General features: G+C 42.1%; 1 protein-coding gene and 1 long non-coding RNA gene across 3 annotated transcripts in view; both read left to right on the forward strand.

Moving 5' to 3' along the window:
* Positions 1-268: 268 nt before the first annotated feature.
* On the forward strand, positions 269-10,158 carry LOC100398466 (arginine-fifty homeobox-like). Its single transcript, XM_078363036.1, is given in 2 exon segments — positions 269-274; positions 9,334-10,158. Coding segments are annotated over 2 exon segments (831 nt in total).
* Positions 10,159-17,595: 7,437 nt separating this feature from the next.
* The window catches only part of LOC103790312 (uncharacterized), a 103,467-nt gene continuing 101,655 nt past the window's right edge, over positions 17,596-19,407 (forward strand). For both annotated transcript variants that reach the window (XR_013531702.1, XR_004738834.3), the window contains exon 1: positions 17,596-17,911. This is a non-coding gene — a long non-coding RNA (uncharacterized LOC103790312). The remainder of the gene's footprint in view (positions 17,912-19,407) is intronic.

Genomic DNA, 19,407 nt, shown 5'->3' on the forward strand with positions numbered 1-19,407 from the left:
TATGGTCACTGGGAAGGGTGAGGGAAAGGGTAGAAAACTAAGAAATTTGGTTAGTTATCAGAGGAAGGGAAGGAACTTGATTAGACATCAAAAGTGGCAGAAGAGCTTGATTGGATGGCAAAGGTGGGAGGATTCTTGATACACTGACTGAGCAGGATTATTTGCGAAAACTGGGCTCAGTTGGCCAAAGAGAAGGCCTAGTCAGAAAAAAAAAAAAAAAAGGCTCACAGAAGCCTGACTAAAGTTTTGGTCTAGGAGGAAGGAGTCCATGGCGGTACGTATTGGTGATTTTGAAGCATTTCATACAGACTGCCTGCTTCACAATCTCCTGTGTTTCTTATTAACAATGTAGAATTTGTTTCCCTTCCCCAATATTACATGATTCAAATATACTTCTAACTGGGTCCCAAACATACACTATTATCATGCTCCCCTGAGAGATTCTAATGCACACTTAATACTGGAGAACCACTGGTAGTACAATAATGGAAGCACAATTATATTGAGTACAAATATGCCTAGAAAAAGACTGTAATAAAATGTGTCAAAATGCTAGAGAACCTAACAATGCATATATCATGGGATCTAAATTATCCTATTCTATGTTAGCATTTATTTTTGAAAAGTTTGTAACATTTCTCACCTTGGGATACATCATATAATGGATGTGATGGTTTTGTTTTTCCTCAGAAAAGTTTTTAGTTCACCATCTCCATGAGATTATTATTATTATTGAAATAGTCTCTCTCTGTTACCCAGGCTGGAGTGCAGTGGCCTGATCTCGGCTCACTGCAACCTCCCCCTATCAGGTTCAAGTGATTTCCCTGCCTCAGCCTTCCAAGTAGCTGGGACTGCAGACGTGCACTATCACATCTGGCTAATTTTTTTTTTTCAGTAGACACAAAGTTTCACCGTGTTGGCCAGGATGGTCCCAATCTCCTGACCCCCTGATCCGCCCACCTTGGCCTCCCAACGTGCTGGAATTACAGGCTTGAGCCACCACCTTCCCCAGCATTAGTTATTTTCTGTGTTTTGGATAATAGCTATTATAACTAGGGTATGATGATATCTCACTATGGTTTTCATTTGCATTTGGTGGTTACCAGAGGCTGGGAAGGGTAATGGGGATAGGGGATAAAAAACAGGTTGGTTAACAAGTACAAGTACAAAAATACTATTAGAAAGAATATGATCTAGTGTTCTATAGCACAATAGGATGACTATATTTACCAATAATTTCCTGTATATTTCAAAATAACTACAAGAGTAGACTTGGAATGTTCCCAACACAAACAAATGATAAATGTTTGAAGTGATCGATACCCCAATTTCTGATTTGATCATTACACATTATATGCTTGTATCAAAATGTTACATGTATCCCATAAATATGTACAACTATTATGTATCCATAAAAATAAAAAATGCAAAAAAAGCTGTAAGTGATAAATAAGAACAATTTAATAGATGTTCAAAACTGGGGAAAAAAGTTTCTGAATCCATGGTGTATGTTATGGAAACTATAATATAATAATTAAGAAAGTTAAAAAAAAGACACATGCATGTGTATGTTCATGACAGCACTATTCACAATAGCAAGGACATGGAATTGACCTAAATGCCCATCAACGGTAGACTGGAAAATGTGGTGCCTATGCACTATGAAGTACTGTGCATCCATAAAACAAATGAGATCATGTCCTTTGCAGGAACATGGATGGAGCTGGAGGTCATTATCCTTAGCAAACTCAGGCAGGAACAGAAAACCAAATACTGCATAGTCTCACTTATAAGTTGGAGCTAAATGATGAGAACACATGGACACACAGAAAGGAACAACACACACTGGGGCCATTCAGAGGGTGGAGTGGAGGAGGAGGGAGGAGTTCAGGAAAAAATAACTAATGGGTACTAGGATTAATCACCTCGGTGATGAAATAATCTGTACAACAAATCCCCATGACACAAGTGTACCTATGTAACAAACCTGCACATATACCCCTGAACTAAAAAGTTATATAAAATAAAATAAGAATTATACACCATGAACAAGCAGAGTTTATTCCAAAGATGGAAGGCCATTTCAACATTCAAACATCAATCAATGTTATCCATCAAGTAGAAAAATAATACGGCATCAATTGATGCAGAAAAAGCATTTTACAAAATGTAGCAGTTATTCAAAATAAAAACAGTAAAAAAATCTCAGTAAGATAAGAATAGAAGGAAACTTACTCAACCTGATACAGAGCATCTACAAATGTGATCTACAGCTAACACTGTACTTGGTGGTGAAAAAACTGAATGATTTCCCCCTAAGACAGGGAGCAAGACAAGAATGTCTGCTCTAGTCACTCTTATTCAATGTTCTGCTGGAAATTCTAACTATTGTGATAAGGCAAGAAAATAAAATGAAAGGCACATAGATTGGTAAATAAGCAATAAAACTATTCCTATTTTCAGATGAGATGACTACCTATGTACAAAATCCCAAGGAATGTACATTTGTATTTTAAATTATCTCCACGTGAGCTTATGAGGCAATGTGTTTCAAAGAAGAATCTCTCAAAAATAAACTGAACATGATTTACCCACATGTAAAGAATCCTTCTACTCTATACAAGCGTGTCACTGGGCTATTTACAAAATGTTGAGAGGCTTGATTGTCTTTGCTCTGGCCCCAGAGTACAGCCTAAAAGAAGTTTGATGTCAAGCTAAGGGAAAATTGAGGTAACGAGGAGAAATCAATCCATCTTACCAAGTTGTGCATTCAGGTGATAGAAGACAGTCATTCTTTTCCCACCAGGGAACATCCTAGGGCTTAAGAGACTATCTGGGAATCTGATGGTCTGGGTTTGAGCCCCAGCCTTGCCACTTATAATAAGCTGATGCCACAGACACACCCCTTATGCCTCCATTTCCTCTTTGGTAAAATGAGCATAACCATGGTACCTACCTCATAGGCTTCTAGCGAGGATTAAATAACAAAAGTAGAGCCTCTAACCACATTATAAAGGGTATTTACTGTATGGAGTTTTCACAAAATCTGTATGAAATGGGAACCTTTTAGGTAATTACAAAAAAATATGCAGAGGCAGAGACCAGGAAACTTGCTGTATCTTTATGTTTTCTGCTTTTATCCCATATGACGTGGAGATCCATGGTTCTGTGAATGAAACCAGAGTCAGCTATTATATTCCAAAAGTCAATGGTAATGAAGTACATGTCCTTTTCCCTTTCCGTGAATTCTTTGTTCTCTTCTTCTGAAAGTTGCAGGTGTCCACTAAGTTTGAAAATCTTTTATCTCCTGAAGTAAGTTGTTCAATGTTGTTTCCAAATTTGGAAGACCATACGGAACACTAATGAGATGAGGAGCAGAAGACAGAAGATTAACTGCAATATGAAACAGTAATAGAGAATCATGTGTGACCAACCAATCATTGTGATGGATAGATTTTTCCGCCCGAAGAAGGCCCTCTCTTCACTCTGCCAACTGCTGGAGCTTCGTCAACTGTAAGCGTTGTAGGAGGAGACTTCCCACAGCTGCCGTTTCTCCTTGTTGTCGTCTCCTCTTTCACTCAAAGTTCACAGTGATGGCTGATTTGAGCCTGAGCTTGATACGGAATCTGAACAGAGAACCTAAATGTCTGTTGACCTGGCAACAGAGTGACTTCATTATTACCCACATCTCGTGTTCTCTTTGAACTCTGCATCATTACCCTAGCATTTGGAGCTGCCTTTTAGACTCTTGGTTTCCAGTTCAGCCTTGGGTGGAGGGGCTACTACTAGTTTTCCTAGGATTCTTATTCACTGGCTGATTTATTTGGTATTCCCTATTTCATACCGAAAAATTGCTCATGATTACTTTTTGCCAGCACATCAGGAAAGAAGACAAATGCTGCAGCATTCATCAAAAGTGTCTAACCACTGCTCTGCTGAATGAAATGATCGCCCAGGCCTCGCCACTACCATGAACCATTCCAATTATTTTGGGTGGTTTATGCTGGACATGGTGTTCCTCTTCCCTTACAGCCCTCAGGAACAGACCTCATACAAAGTCCCTCCTTTCATCCTCTTCCCCCAGTCACTCCTGAGGAACTGCAGTGATTTATCAGAAGCCCTTTGCCTGACCTTCAATAGAAACAGCTTTTCTTAGTTTGCCAGGGGGGCTACATTAATTTTTTTTTCTGAGATGGAGTCTTGCTCTGTTGCCCGGGCTGGAGTGCAGTGGCATGATCTCAGATTACTGCAACCTTTGCCTCCTGGGTTCAGGTGATTCTCCTACCTCAGCCTCCCAAGTGGCTGGGATTACAGGCGTGCACCACCACACCCAGCTAATTATTGTATTTTTAGTAGAGATTGGGTTTTACCATGTTGGCCAGGCTGGTCTTGAACTCCTGACCTCAGATAATCCACCTGCCTCAGCCTCCCAAAGTTCTGGTATTACAGTGTGAGCCACCACGCCCCATCCATTAATTCTTTTAAAAGAATCTACTCCATGGACCACCTTATTCTACAACTTAATATTTCCCTGTCTATCACTGCTGGATCAGAACAGAACCCATGAGTTCCAGCTCCTGCCCAGACACAGCCTTCTCCCAAAGGAGGATCTGGCTACCCTCCTGCTTCCTTGAACGAATCCACTGGACTCAGAAAGTTGGTTAGCAGGAGTCATCCAGTCATCTGGGAATACAAGGATCATACAGTCATTGTCTCACATGGGGTCTGGAGTCTCAATGGGCCTGAAAAGACACAGGAGGAGCAGTACATTTGAAGGGGAAAAAAAGAGAATCACACTTTTTGAGGATGAATCTGCTGATAGTCAGGAGTCTGCTGGAGCTCTACCTGGCTTGTAGTGGAGGAGGTAGGAAAGAGTGAACTACAAATGTGAATACATTTGAGGGGGCAGCATGATTTAGAGAGCATATGGAGAGAAGAAGAAAAACACTCCCACGTATCTAATTGCACTGTGAGCCAGTGCCATTTCTATGTGGTGGAATGAGTGCCCTGTTGGGGCTGGGGGAAGGGTAAAAGGTGGTTCCACCATCTCCATCCAACTGAGTCATGGACTCCATGAGTAGACATTGGGGTAAGGGAATGAAGTCACCACCCACTCCATTTCTTCCTGTTTCCTGGGTTTTCCTATCCCCTTATTTTGCCCTCCTGTTTGCATGAGAGAAGTGTATTTCCTTTGCACTTCTGAGGGGCCTGATGAAAGCCTCACACTAAGTCTGCTGGACAGGACACTGGAGCAAGAGAGACAGGATGCCTCCCTTTATCCTAGTGTCAGACCCAAACCAGTAATTTGGAACATTCCTGTTTCAAGGACAAGTCACTTACCTTGCTAGCCTCTCTGGGAACCAGGGAGGCTGCTGAGCACCCCTAAATGCCTAGGACATACCCCACAGCAAAGAGCTCTCCAGCCCAGAATATCAATAGTGCTGAGGTTGAGAAAAACTGATCTAGAGCATGGCAAATGTTACTACCCATGGCTACCTGCAAAGGTTCATGGTAGAACCCAACTTTGGGCTCTGACCACCCTGGATTAGAATAACCATGCTGCCTCTTACTGGGCATGTGTACTTGTAAAATATATTTAACCTCCATGAGCCCTAGGAGAGCCTGCCTCTGGGGAGGAATGAGTTTAAGCAGGGAATACTGATACCTAACTTACAGAGCAATTGTAAAGATTAAGAGAAACAGTATATAAAGTGCCTAGCCCAGTGTGGACCGTTGTAGGCCCTTGAAGTATTAGTCTCCTTTCCATGGCCCTTTCTAGCTTCTGGTTCTGAGATGACTTTAACCTAAACTATATAGTACTAAGCATCATAACTGTGTCCTAAAGAGCTTCTGAAAACATGTCAACAGAAATAAAAATAAACTCATACAGACCCACATTATGTATAAGAGTTGGTGCCTCTTCTGTGTTGTGGCATTGTGCATTGTAGGTGGGATGAGTAAATGTCACCCCGTTTCTGTATAATCAGTGTACCTTTCCTGACCATTTTGGGCCCCTCTTGGAGAGTGAGCATCAGGAGTGGCCATTAACTGGGTATCTGGGTTATTCCTGTGGCCCTATACAGACAAATGCCCAGGGAAGATCTAAGCAAGAGGAGAGGTCTTCTGGAGAGAGCAATAGAGTGAAAGGCAGAAGATGTTGCTTCCAGAGCCTGACAAACTGCTATCTGTGTGATGTGGGTAAAACGTGTACCTTCTCCTGGCTACAGACTCAGTGTTAGGGCATGTGAGTTGGGAGGATCTTCTAGCAGGCCAATTTTGGTTATAAATCATTTCGCTTGCCTCTTCCTAAGTATTGCTGTGATCATTTAAATTATCATATTCTAGTGCTGCTGGAGGATACAATGAATTAAAGTACCTCATTGGAAATCTGGGTCATTGCTGAGACAGAGGAACAAAGTGTACTGGTGGAACCCCTAGATGGCTCTTATCACTTCTGCTTGGGAGGGGCAGGCTCCATTTCCCTTCACAGCTCATTGGCCACATGTAGTCATATGTGCAAGCCTGATGTCAGTGGAGCGGAGTCAGTGGGCCTAGGAGGGTCCGCAGGCACCAGCCAATCCATGTGACCTAGCATAAGCTTCATAGTTCAAAGGGCAGAATTTCATCTCCACCATCCTCTTCTTTGATGTAAAGGGCTGTAGAGTTGAGGTCCATGGAGCACACTATGGGGGAAGTGTAAAGCCATCATCTTCCAAATAGAAAGCTACTGGTGATATTATGAGGAAGGCAAGAGATAGAATCACATTCCAGTTCTGCCCCTTCTCTGGAGAGGGCTTAGTCCATGTGAGAAGGAACTTGGTCAACTGTGAAATAAGTCTCACCACATATCTTCTTTAGAAAACCTGTCAAGTACCTATGGGATGTAGTAGGACTTCAACACTCCCGGCTATTTACCTCCTCCCTCCCAGAGAGGACATGACATTGATCTAAACCAAAGGCCATTATTACTGCCATAGAGAACTTGTGGAAAGGTAGCAGCAAGAGCTGAAATATGTCCCCATAACCTATGAGCTTTGGGCCAGTTCTGAGTTGTGGGATGAGTTTCATGTGGGAATAAGGAAAGGAAAAAAATCACCACATCATTTCCTATGACTGCATCTGCCTTCCTGTCCCCTTTCTTTGCCATCTAGTTTGACACTGGAGGAGCCGTTTCCCATTGATTCTGAAGTAGAAGGGACACTACAGAACAAGATATATGGATGCTGAACAGAAGACCAGACATGTTCTTGACTACAGAACCTTGGATGAGTTATTTCCCCTGTGCTGGCCTCAGCCTACTGTGATAATGCCCTGTTACAGCGGCCTAGGATTTGGGTGTGAAAAATCAGTTAAAGCTGAACACCATTAGCTGAACTTTGCATGCTTTTTTTTTTTTTATGAATCTCCTTGTGACAGGCAGAATTTTGAGATGAGCTTCAATGACCCTCTCAACCTTGTATAATCTTCTTTTCTTTGAGTGTGGGTGGAACCAGTGAATATAACGTGATAACACATATATGATTATGTTCTGTTATATGGTAGAAGGGTGAAAGTTTGGCAGGGGGTTGACCTAATCAAATGAGCTTTTTAAAAGCAGAGAATTTTTTCTGGCTGTTCAGAAGAGGGGAAGTTAGAGAATCAGAACCCAGGGAGCATTCAACACACCATTGCTGGCTGGAAGAAGGAGGTCATGTATCAGGGAACTGGAGTAGCCCCTAGGAGCTGAGAAGACTCTAAGATGACACCCATCAAGGAAATTGGGAAGTGGGGTGCAGTGCAATAGCCTTGAGAAAATGACTTCTGTTAGCAACAAGTATGATCTTGGAAGCAAATTTTTACCGAGAGACTCCAGACAAAAGATCACAGTCAAGCCTACGTAGGCACCTTGATTTCAGCTTTGTGAGACCCTAAACTGAGAACAAGGTCATACAGTGCCAGACTTCTGACCTACAGACCTACAGGCCTACAACCTTATATGTGGATGTAGGTTTCAGCCACTAACTTTGTAGTTATACACCTAAAGAAAATCGATACATTCCAGTTAAATCAAATCCATATTCAATGCATATACAGTATGTGTGTTCACATGTACACATGTGTGTAGATGACAATTGGAGGAAACAAACCACCATGATTACAGTTTTTACTAGTCCATGATGGGGTTAAATGTTATGAATATGTTCGTATTGGTATATGAGTGCATTTTCCATATTTTCTAAGTGAACAATGGGTTATTTGTTAATCAGAAATAAGGCCCATCAGAGATTTATTCATGTCAAATATGTTATATTTCAGACATTTAAAAACTTATAATAAATATCATAATAGGCAAACATGTATACAACCAAGTCAAATATTACAGAGTAAATGCCTGTATGTATCTTCTCTGATTGTCTTACCCCTGGGGGAACCATTATCCAATTTTTTTTAACCTTTCTAATGTTTTGTTCCATATTTATTATTCATGAACATAGTTATGCATTGCACAACAGGGATATGCTCTGACAAATGTGTCATTGTGCAAACATCATAAAGTGTACTTACACAAACCTAGATGGTATAACCTACTACACATCTAAGCTAGATGGTATAATCTATTGCTCCTAGGATACAAACCTGTAGCATGTTACTGTACTGTATACTGTAGGCAGTTGTAACACTATGGGAAATAATCTAAACATTAAAAAGTTACAGTAGAAATACAATATTATAATCTAATGGGACCACCATCATATATGTGGTCATCATTGACTGAAATGTCTTTATAGGGCATATGACTATACACTCCTGAACAGAACACATAATTTTTTTTGCATATTTTAAGCTCTAACTATAGATTAATATATTTAGATACCACTTACAGAAATTTTTATGCTGAAAATAGTGTTTCTGAAGTTTCTTTAATCAGGCAACTTTGGAACTATTTTGATATTTTAGCCACGCTGCTGTGACCAGGTTTGCACACATGCATAACTCTCTGAAGCCCAGACCTGAGAGGGCTGCAGCTGAAAAGTGCTTGCTTGCTTCTCTTGCAGATGCTGTACAGTGTCTCTGCAAAGAGCTTGTACCAATTTCTCCTCTCCTGCCAGTGTGTGGAGTTCTCCTGACTCCACAATTTTGATTTAAACAGGACACAGCAAAAATACAAACTTACTGAACTGGTTTTCTTGCCAAACTCTACAATTACTCCAGGACATATTTTGGGGCATAAAGTGGGAACATTATGTTCGCTTTTAAAAATGCACATGTCCATGAGGATGCGCTAAGGAAACTGCATTTTCAGAGAGAGACACAGCAAGCAGGACTGAAAACGGTTTCATTCTGTCATCCAAGCATGAGTGTGGGGGCGCAGTCTCGGCTCACTGCAGCCTCAACCTCCCAGGCTCAAGTGATCCTCCCACCTCAGCCTCCCAAGCAACTGGGACTACAGCAACATGGAGAAGGCATCAAGAACGTACTTCATTCACCCGCGAACAGTATGAAGAGCTAGAAGCTCTGTTTAGCGAGACCAGGTTCCCAGATAGAAATCGTCAGGAGAAACTAGCTTTGCAACTCGACCTACCGGAGTCAACAGTAAAGGTTTGGTTCAGGAACCGGCGATTCGAACAGAAAAAGCAGCAGCAGCAGCAATCAACAATGCTACCAAACCAGATCCTTCTATCCAAGAAGGATGTGCCCACCTTCCTAAGAACAGCTATCATTTCTTATGCTTTTTCTTCTGTGGTTTCGGATTTCTGCAGCTCCCTTCCACCTCAGCCCTTAGGCCCTTCCAATTGGGCATGGAACTCTACCTTCACTGAGAGTCCCACAAGTGATTTCCAAATGCAAGATACTCAGTGGAAGAAGCTGGTAGCCTCAGTTCCTGCTTTGCACTCTGATGCCTATGACATATCCCAAGTCATAGAACTGTATGATCTTCCTGATGAGAATGAGATATCCAGCTCTTCTTTCTACTGTCTGTATCAGTATCTCTTACCCACAAAGCACCAGGTAGGAGGACAGGGTTCCTCTCTCAGTATCTTTGCTGGTCCAGCTGTAGGTCTATCTCCCATACAAACCTGGCCCAGTATGACAAGCCAAGGCTTTGAAGCCTACAGTCTAACAGACAGCCTAGAATTCTAGAAAACCTCCAATATGGTAGCCTTTGGATTTCTCTGATCAGCGTACTAATAAACATAGACCATTTAGAAAAGAGGTCTTTTCTTTTTTTTTTTAAAGATGGGGTTTCACCCCATCTTGAACTCCTGACCTCAGGTGATCCACCCACCTCGGCCTCCCAAAGTGCTAGGATTACAGGTGTGACCCACCGTGCCTGGCCTAGAAAAGAGGTCTTTAAAAAAATTTTTTTTAAATAAAAAAAGCAAAAAAGAAAGAAAAACGGCGGGGTGCAGTGGCTCACTTCTGTAGCCCCAGCACTTTGGGAGGCCGAGGTGGGCGGTTCACCTAAGGTCAGGAGTTCGAGGCCAGCCTGGCCAACATGGTGAAACCCTGTCTCAAAAAAAAAATATTTTTTAATTTAAAACAATTTTTTAAAAAACAAAGAGGTCTTGCCTCTTGTACATTACTTTTTTTTTTTCCATTGTCTGGTTTTAACCCAAACATCTGGGTCTGTGTCTCTGATTTCCATGGAAATGTTGTGAAAAGAGTTTTCCAAATATAGCTCAGAAGTATGCGATCAGACCCACAATTCTCCCTGAGAAGCCTTTCTAATCCCTTACATGGCCAGTGAGACTACAGAATTCCCTTCCCAAAGCTATCTTGGATTTTCTAAAAGTAGGACAGCGGTTTTGGGAGTTATCCACTTTATTTATTTTTTTGCAACCAAGTCTCACTCTGTCACCCAGGCTGGAATGCAGTGATATGATCATGGCTCACCAAAGCCTTCATCTCCTGGACGCAGGTGATCCTCAGCCTCCTGAGTAGCTAGGACTACAGGTGCCCACCACCACACCTGGCTGTTTCTTTTTTTTTTTGGAGACAGTCTCACAATGTCACCCAGGCTGGAGTGCAGTGGTGCAATCTCAGCTCCTGCAACCTCCACCCACTGGGGTTCAAGTAATTTTCCTACCTCAGCCTTCCATGTAGCTGGAATTACAGGCACCTGCCACCATGCCTGGCTAAGTTTTGTATTTTTAGTGGAGATGGGAGTTTGCCATGTTGCCCAGGCTGACCTCAAACTCCTGAGCTCAGGTGGTCCTCCTGCCTCAGCCTCCCAAGGGGCTGAGATTACTGGCGTGAGTCACCTTGCCTGGCCAAAACAGTTTTTTAGAAATAAAGTATATTACTCCAGGCACAGTGGCTCAGGCCTATAATCCCAGCACTTTGAAAGGCTGAGGCAGGCAGATCACCTGAGGTCAGGAGTTCGAGACCAGCCTGACCATAATTTTTTCTCTATTGCTTTTTTATTCCCTATTTCATTTGAAAATATGAAATTTTTCCAAATGAAAATTTCATTTTCTTGGGAGGCTGAGGCAGGAGAATCTCTTGAACACAGGAAGCGGAGGTTGTGGTGAGCCAAGTTTGTACTATTGCACTCCAGCCTGGGCAGCAAGAGCAAAACTCCATCTCAAAAAAAAAAAAAAGAGAGAGAGAAAGAAAATATATTAGACGACAACAGAGGAACAATTAACTTGAAATATACAATAACTCTGAACTTGTATATACTTAACAACATATACCCAAAATATATGAGGCAAATTTTAACAAAAATTTAAAAAAATTTTTTTGTTTCAGACAGTCTTGCTCTGATGCCAGGCTGGAATGCAGTGGTGCGATCTTGGCTCACTGCAACCTCCGCCTCCCAGGTTTGGGCGATCCTCCTACCTCAACCGCCCTAGTAGCTGGGACTACAGGTGCGGGCCACCATGCCCAGCTAATTTTTGTATTTTTAGTAAAGACAGGGTTTCACCATGTTGGCCATGATGGTCTCGATCTCTTGACCTCATGATCCACCTACCTCGGCCTCCCAAAGTGCTGGGATTAAAGGCATGAGCCACCATACCCTGCTGAAAATTAAAATTCTTAATAAAATGTCACCAATATATAGTCATAATGTGGTATATTCATACAACACTCTCAATAATTGATAATAACAGTCCAAAGAAGCCAGAGAGAAGGAAAGCTTAGAGCAGAAGTAAATGAAATAGAGAATAGAAAAGCAATAGAGAAAAAAATATGAAATCAAAAGCTGGTTCTTCGAAAAGATTAACAAAATGGCAAAGGTTTAGCTAGATTGACAAAGCCCCCAAAAGACTCAAATTACTAGAATCAGAAACAAAAGTTAAGATTTTACTATAAACCTTGTAGAAATGATAATTATTAAAAGAAATACTATGAACAATTGAATGTCAACAAATTAGATAATTTAAATGAAATGGAGAAATTCCTAGGAAGATGCAGAATACCAAATCTGACTCCACAAGAAATGAATCTTATGAATAGAGTTTGCTATGGTATGAATGTGTCCCACCCAGCTCATGCTTTGAAAACTTAATCCCCAAAGCAAGTGTTGAGAGATGAGACCTTTAAGAGGTAATAGGCAGAGCCCCCATGGAATGAATTAGTGCCATTAAATCAATAGGAGTGGATTAGTTGTCTCAGAAGTGGGTTCCTGATAAAAGGATGGGTTCAGCCCTCTTCTCCAAATCTCTCTCTCCCCCACCCCCCACCCCCACCCCCACCTCTCTCTCTCTCTCTCTCTTTCTCTCTCTCTCTCTCTCTCTCTCTCTCTCTCTCTCTCTCTCTCTCTCTCTCTTCCCTCCTCCTCTTCTTTCTGCCTTGGGAGGATGAAACATGAAGACCCTGGTCAGATGTCGTCCCTGCATCTTCCATCTGAGGCTGGAAGACTTCCCAGCCTTCAGAACCGTAAGAAATAAATCTCTCTTCTTCATTAAAAAATAAAATAAAAAAATTAAAATGCACATGTGATGGCCAAGGCACGGTGGCTCATGCCTGTAATCCCAGCACTTTGGGAGGCCGAGGTCAGGAGTTTGAGACCAGCCTGGCCAAGATGTTGAAACACTGTCTCTACTAAAAATACAAAAATTAGTTGGGCACAGTGGCACGCACCTGTAATCCCAGCTACTCAAGAGGCTGAGGCAAGAGAATTGCTTGAACCTGGGAGGCGGAGGTTGCAGTGAGCAGAGATCACGCCATTGCACTCCAGCCTGGGTGACAGCCTAGGTGACATTTTTTTTTTAAATGCACATGTGAAATATGTCATTTATATGAAAATGGATAGAGAAAAATGAAACATATTCTAACATTACAGCAAAGAATATTTCATCAGCAAATGTTAATAAAGTTGGGAAACCCATTATTGCACGAGTCTAAAATAAAACGAGTGCTCTAATCTTGTAGTTGGTTGGGATATTTATTAGTAAGGAGATTTTAACTTTCAACTAGACAGCAAATATTTAATATATTAAATGGTCATGCTCTTTGACAAAGCGTGATCATTGGTAGGAGTGTATCCTTTAGATACAACCTGGGAGAATCATCAATCATGTTTCCCTACTGCTCAGGGTGGAGCTGACCATTTCCCTTGGTGCCTTCAGGACCCCTGACCCTGCTTCATCCATCCTGCCATCCAAACAAGAAAATCTGTTTCAAGGCTGGATGCACAGCCTCAATGAATCATCCATGAGTCCACTCCAAGTGTTGATATGCAGCAGTGCTCATGTCCTTACTCCTGGAGGGACTTGCAGACCTCTGACCTCAGTCTTGTCTATCCCCTTTCTGCGTCCTCAAATGAAGCAGGAGTGGCGGGGAACAAACCTCTCAAACACCGAACTGAGGAAGGAAGTGGCTTTTTTTTCCTGCAAGCAGCTGCGGGGGTGCTACAGCCTCATTCACCAAGTTCCTCGAGCTGTAGCTTCTCTCCCCTTTTATAGGCTTACAACACTAAAGGGGAAACTGAGGCGGAACTATGTTATTGTCCATTTGCTGGGCATCCAACCTTACAACTTCTTGGCTTCATTGATTTGCTAATTCATATGCAGTGTGAGTGGGGACCAGCAGGAGAGGGGGCTTACAGAGACAAGACAAAAGTAACAAGCTGTTTGTTGGCAGAAGTGTTTCCAGGAGGGAGCGTGGCCCGTGGAGACATGAGGGCCTGAACCAGTGCTGGGCTCCAGCCGGCAGGGATAACATTTATTTGCTGCTCTTTCAAAGTTAGCAGATAGCAGAGATGCTGGGGTCTAAAAAGGGAGTCATTTTCCCAGCTCTTTGGTATTTTATTTCATTTCCTTCTTCACCCTCCTTCCCATTTGGAAGAGGGGTGGGGGGAAGAGGTGAAATTGAAGGAGACTAGGGGTTCTCCTTTCTGTGCCCTCAAAGGCCCTTTCCTTCCTACCAGGTGCAGATAGGCCAATCTTTTCTTTAAGCTTAACGTTTCATAGAGGATGGAAGAAATAATGGCTTCAGACAGCTTCTGCTTCCAGCCCTGCAATAAACCTCCCCTCAGGCAAGCGGAAGGGGCACAAAGCCTGGTTCCCTTATGTAGGGAGGGTAAACATGGGAAAACAGAAATTAATCTCACAGCAGTACATGTCCTGACACATTTACAGAAGGTCTTTCACCAGCAACTCAAGGTACCCAGGCTGGCAGGGTCTTTCCCTGGCTCTGGCAGTGGGTGTGGTGACAAACCTCTTTGCCATCCAGCTCTGTCGTTAGGAGACCTTGCTTTGTAGTTACTTACATCCATGAAGAAAGGCTAGCGATGCCTCACTAGCAGGGCTGTCGAGATTAAACCCAACTACTGAGGTGAAGAACCAGGAGCTGAGTAACTCTAAACAGTCTGCTCCATAAATAATAGCTATCTTTCCTCCCTAGAGCAGAAATAGTAGCTGTCTTTCCTCCCTAGAGTCAAGACCCCTTAACCAGCATGCACATCAGAGTCACTTTGATGAGCCTTTTCTAAACCCTCAGCTGGAACTCCCTTGTTGGTGAAAATAGGGCTTCTGTACAAAGTCCATTCAAGTTATTAAGATGTAGTAACACTGGCCTCAGAAAACGGATACATCAGTGTGGTACCAATAGTGTATATAAGTCTGTTTCTTCTTTATTTCACCAACACTAGTTACTAATAGCTTTTATCTTTTTTTTTTTTTTTTTTTTTTTTTTTTTTTTTTTTTTTGCTAATCCAAACTGCTTGTTTTCTCCAGACCTGCCCCATTGGAAGTGTCATTTCAAACTGTCAGTAAGCTTACATATCCAGAGTTTCCTCTCTTAGGGTTGCCAGATTTAGCAAATAAAAGTACAGAATTCAGATAAACGAAATAATATTGCAGCCACATCCAGAGAAACAGAGCCAGCAGGGTGTGTGTGTGTGTGTGTGTGTGTGTGTGTGCTAGAGAGATTCCTTTTAAGGAACTGGTTCACATTATTATTGGAGACTGAAAGTCAATCTCAGAAGGGTGGGCTTGGCGACTGGAGAATAAAGCAGATCCAATGTTGCAATTCAAGTCTGAAGGCTATCTGTTAGTAGTATTCCCTTTTGCTCAGGGATGTCAGATTTTCGCTCTATTCAGGTTTCCAGGTGATTGGATGAAGACCACCCACATTATAGAGGGCAGTCTGCTTTATTCAAAGTCCACTGATTTAAATGTTAATCTCATCCAAAAACATCCTTCCAGAAACACTCAGAAAAATGTTGATGAGATATATGGGTATCGTGGCCCAGTCAAGTTGAGGCATAAAATTAACCATCATACTTACACTAAAAAATTATTCATTTTTATCTGGAATTTAGATTTAACTGGATGTCCTCTACTTTATCTGGCTACCCTACACATGGAGACTCTGTGTTGAACAAAGATGCTCCAGAAAGCAGCCCCAGCTAAGCTGTAGGTGGCATTAGTACCAATTGTCCTCTCTCTCAGATGTCCCAGTGGAATCTAGCTTTCATACGACTACAGCCCTGTGAAACAGACACCACACGAAACAGAAAACATTGCTGAGCTCTGTCAGCACTCAGCTTTCTGAGAGATAATAAATGTTTTTGGGATATTTGTTAAGTAGAAATGGTTATCTAAAACATGGTTTTGGTGAATTTTTCCCCTTTTTCTGTAGTTTGTTATCATTGGATAACAAAGGGATTATCTTATCCTTGAAGGTTTGATGGGACATTGTTATATTAACAATTTTAAGTATAGTCTCCGTGTGTATGTGTGTATGAATTTCTGAACATTTAATCAATTCCTTCTCGAAGGGATTTTCAAGGGAAGCTATAACAATATATGATTTTCAACCTACTCTTTGAATTTAGAGCCTAATTCCATGAGATGAGCCTATATTACAGTCACATGAATTAAGGTACTGAGAGAGTGTTGTCGCAAATGACTCCATGAGGAAAGCCTCAGAGACTGGCTTTGGCTTAGTGAGTATTCATTCTGAACAAGGGTTATTTACATATTTTGAGAAGTGTTTCTGAAAGAAGAGACGTTGAAACTCTTTCTCCTGCTACAGGGATAGCCTTGCAAGGAAGCTACTTTCCATGAGCACACATAGACACGACTCCTGCACCAGAAAGCAGCTTGATATGCATTGCAGTCCTTGGCCTTTATGATTTTCCTGGCATGGCACTACTTGGTCAATAAATCTTTTTCAATTCTGTGGATCCTTTATAGGAAGCCCACATGCCAGCAAATCTAAGTCATCTTCTCCAATACCTTCTTTATAAGGAATAAAGTCCGTATATTTTTCTTCTTTCACCTAATTATTAGTTGATTTCAAGCTTAGACTTGAAGCAGGGAGGTAAATTGTTTAAAAATCCAAGCAATTTGAAGAAATACAAAGAAATAGTTGAGTCAGTGAGGCACAGAAAGAGGAATAGTACTGTGGGCCTATTATAAGATCAACCTCTGAGGGCAGGGAAGAACAAGTGTCCCTGAAAAGCAGCTTACTACCAAGAATTTTGAAGGGAGGGAGTATGGGCAGTGCATCCCCTGTTTCTTCTTCCCAACTCACCAATGAGATAAATTCCTTCTGTGACAGAGAAGGAGTGAGTGCATAGTGAGTCTAGAAATGTTCTGGTCATGAATGTTCTTCCACATGCAGGAATGAAGGATAAGAATTTTCTCAAGATAAATCATTGTATGGTTGAATTGATTAGGTTTCTGTCTACCAAATGACTATATTATTCTAGGCTTGCATTACTTAAATAACTCCAAGATATCTGAAATGACATATTTTGGTGCTTCTAGATCTTTTAGCCATATGATTGTAGACACTCTTAGTTTTATGCCACAGATGGATAACTACTTAGTATGGTGTGTGAGCTGTACATACATACTCCTCCTCAGAGAGCTAGCTGATCTCCAAGAGCCCCAGGTCTCTGTGTATAGGTGATACTCCTCTACTGTCACTTTAAACAAAACTACTGACAACCGGTACATTTTTCCTTCGAACCTGGCAGAATTCTATCAATTGGCTCCTTTCCAGCCTGATTCCTCTAATTACCGTGCCTACTCAGGATGCAGCCTAAAGAGCGAAGGCGTTTTCTCTTAGTGAAAGGCAAGGGGTTGAAAGGCCACGCTCTGGCATTTCCGGTGTGCTGGACCAGCCTACGTATCGCGGTTGCCATAGGAACCTGACGTCATTGCGGCGACCGTGAAGACTTAAAATAGAGACAAACATGGCCGGGCAAAAAGAGCGGGGTCCCGCCTTCAGGTGTTTGGGACTCAAATGAGGGTGTGGGTGCCCCGCGGTGGGGGCTGAACCTTCCTGGGGTGTGGAGAGACGAAAGAAGCCCAGATTCAAGTCGTCTCGTTCCCGCTTTGGCACAAGTTGCCCTGGCTGTCTCATGAGAGAGAGAACTGGGACCCTCATGGCCCCAATGAATGTAGTGTCTTGCTCCGGGTGTCCTGGGGCTACTTTCTATGTAAAGGCGGGACGTGGGAGGATGAGACAGGTAAGGACTCTCTTAGCCCAGCGTCCCCTTATGTAAAATGAGAATAAGAATGCTCACCCACAGGATTGCTGCCACCTGCAGTGATAACACAGGTGCAAGATGATAGATAGCCCTGTGGTTGTTATGGGACGATGGGTGCTTTATGGATTCAGCCTACTTCTTATTCTTTTAGTTTTTGAAAACAACACAAATTTATTATTTTACAGTTTTGGAGTTCAGAAGTCCAAAGTAGGTCTCACTGGGTTAAAACTAAGGTGTCAACAGGGCTATGTTCCTTCTGGAATTTCTAGTGTAGATTTCGTTTTTGCTTTTTTTTAGCTTCTAGAGGCTGCTTGCATTCCTTGGCTTATGCCCTCACATTACTCTGACCTCCATATTGTGGTCACATCTACTTCTCTGATTTTATTGCCTCCTTGTTTTCCTTATAAAGACCCTTGTAATTATATCAGACTTACCCAGATGATCCAGAATTACCTCACCATTTTAAGATCATTAACTTAATCACATCTGTAAAGTCCATTTTACCATGTAAAGTAACATTCACTTGCTCCAGAGATTAGGACATGGATTTCTTTGGGGCAGAGGAGTATTATTTAGCCTACAGCATAGTTGTATGTTAGATACTGTGCTGGATAGCCTCAATTTGTCCCTTCAGATCTACACTCCACTCCTCATCACCCTACTCTGTGCTCCAGAGGTCTGATCCTTATAGACAGCATCAACTCAGATCCCTTCTCCTCAGGCTTCTAGTTGAATTTGGCCAATAGGAGATACTAGCAAGTGAGTGAGGGAAAGATGGAGTATGTGTCCCCTTTGCCAGATTCCTTGTTGTTGGCCTACAGGTTGGTAGTAGTTGTCTTCCTCTACCAAGGGCCCAGGACATTTCCTCATTCTTTTTTCAAGTTGTTATTAGGTGATATATGGAAAGGAGAAAAAAAGGCCCTGGTGAGAAACTCATATGATCACTACCCAATTGTATCAGTGTCATTGGTCACTAACTCAGTGCCAGCATGGTTGCAGGCACAGAGTCACTTCAATAAAGCATAGTAATTGCTGGAGTCTGACTCTCCCCAGGAAGCACTTCATGGGGACAACTAAACTTATATCAGGTGTCTGAAGGAGGTGGGTTCTGATGATATGGGTCATGATGGCTGCTGAAGCTTCTACTTCAGACTTGAAGGACAGCAGTCCTCAGGAGAGCCCTAGCAGTTCCATCCTTGGTGGGATATGATGCCTAGCTCAAGTGAGTTCATAGATCTGAACAGAACTGCATTATAGAATAGTACCTGTGTAGTTCACAAAGTAGTCTAAAAGTAGAGCAGCCACTTTGGTCTCCATTGGAGAAAAGGCTCAACAGGTGGACTTCATTGCATTCATCAGCAGCTACATGCTTTGTAGTATCCCTTCAGGCCCATCTGGCGATACCATTTTTAAAGCAATGAATTGTTCAGTTGAGGAAGGAACTTGATAGTTAACATGCATTTGCAATAAATTTA

This window comes from Callithrix jacchus, chromosome X (genome assembly GCF_049354715.1).
Source record: "Callithrix jacchus isolate 240 chromosome X, calJac240_pri, whole genome shotgun sequence".
Taxonomy (NCBI): Eukaryota; Metazoa; Chordata; class Mammalia; order Primates; family Cebidae; genus Callithrix; species Callithrix jacchus.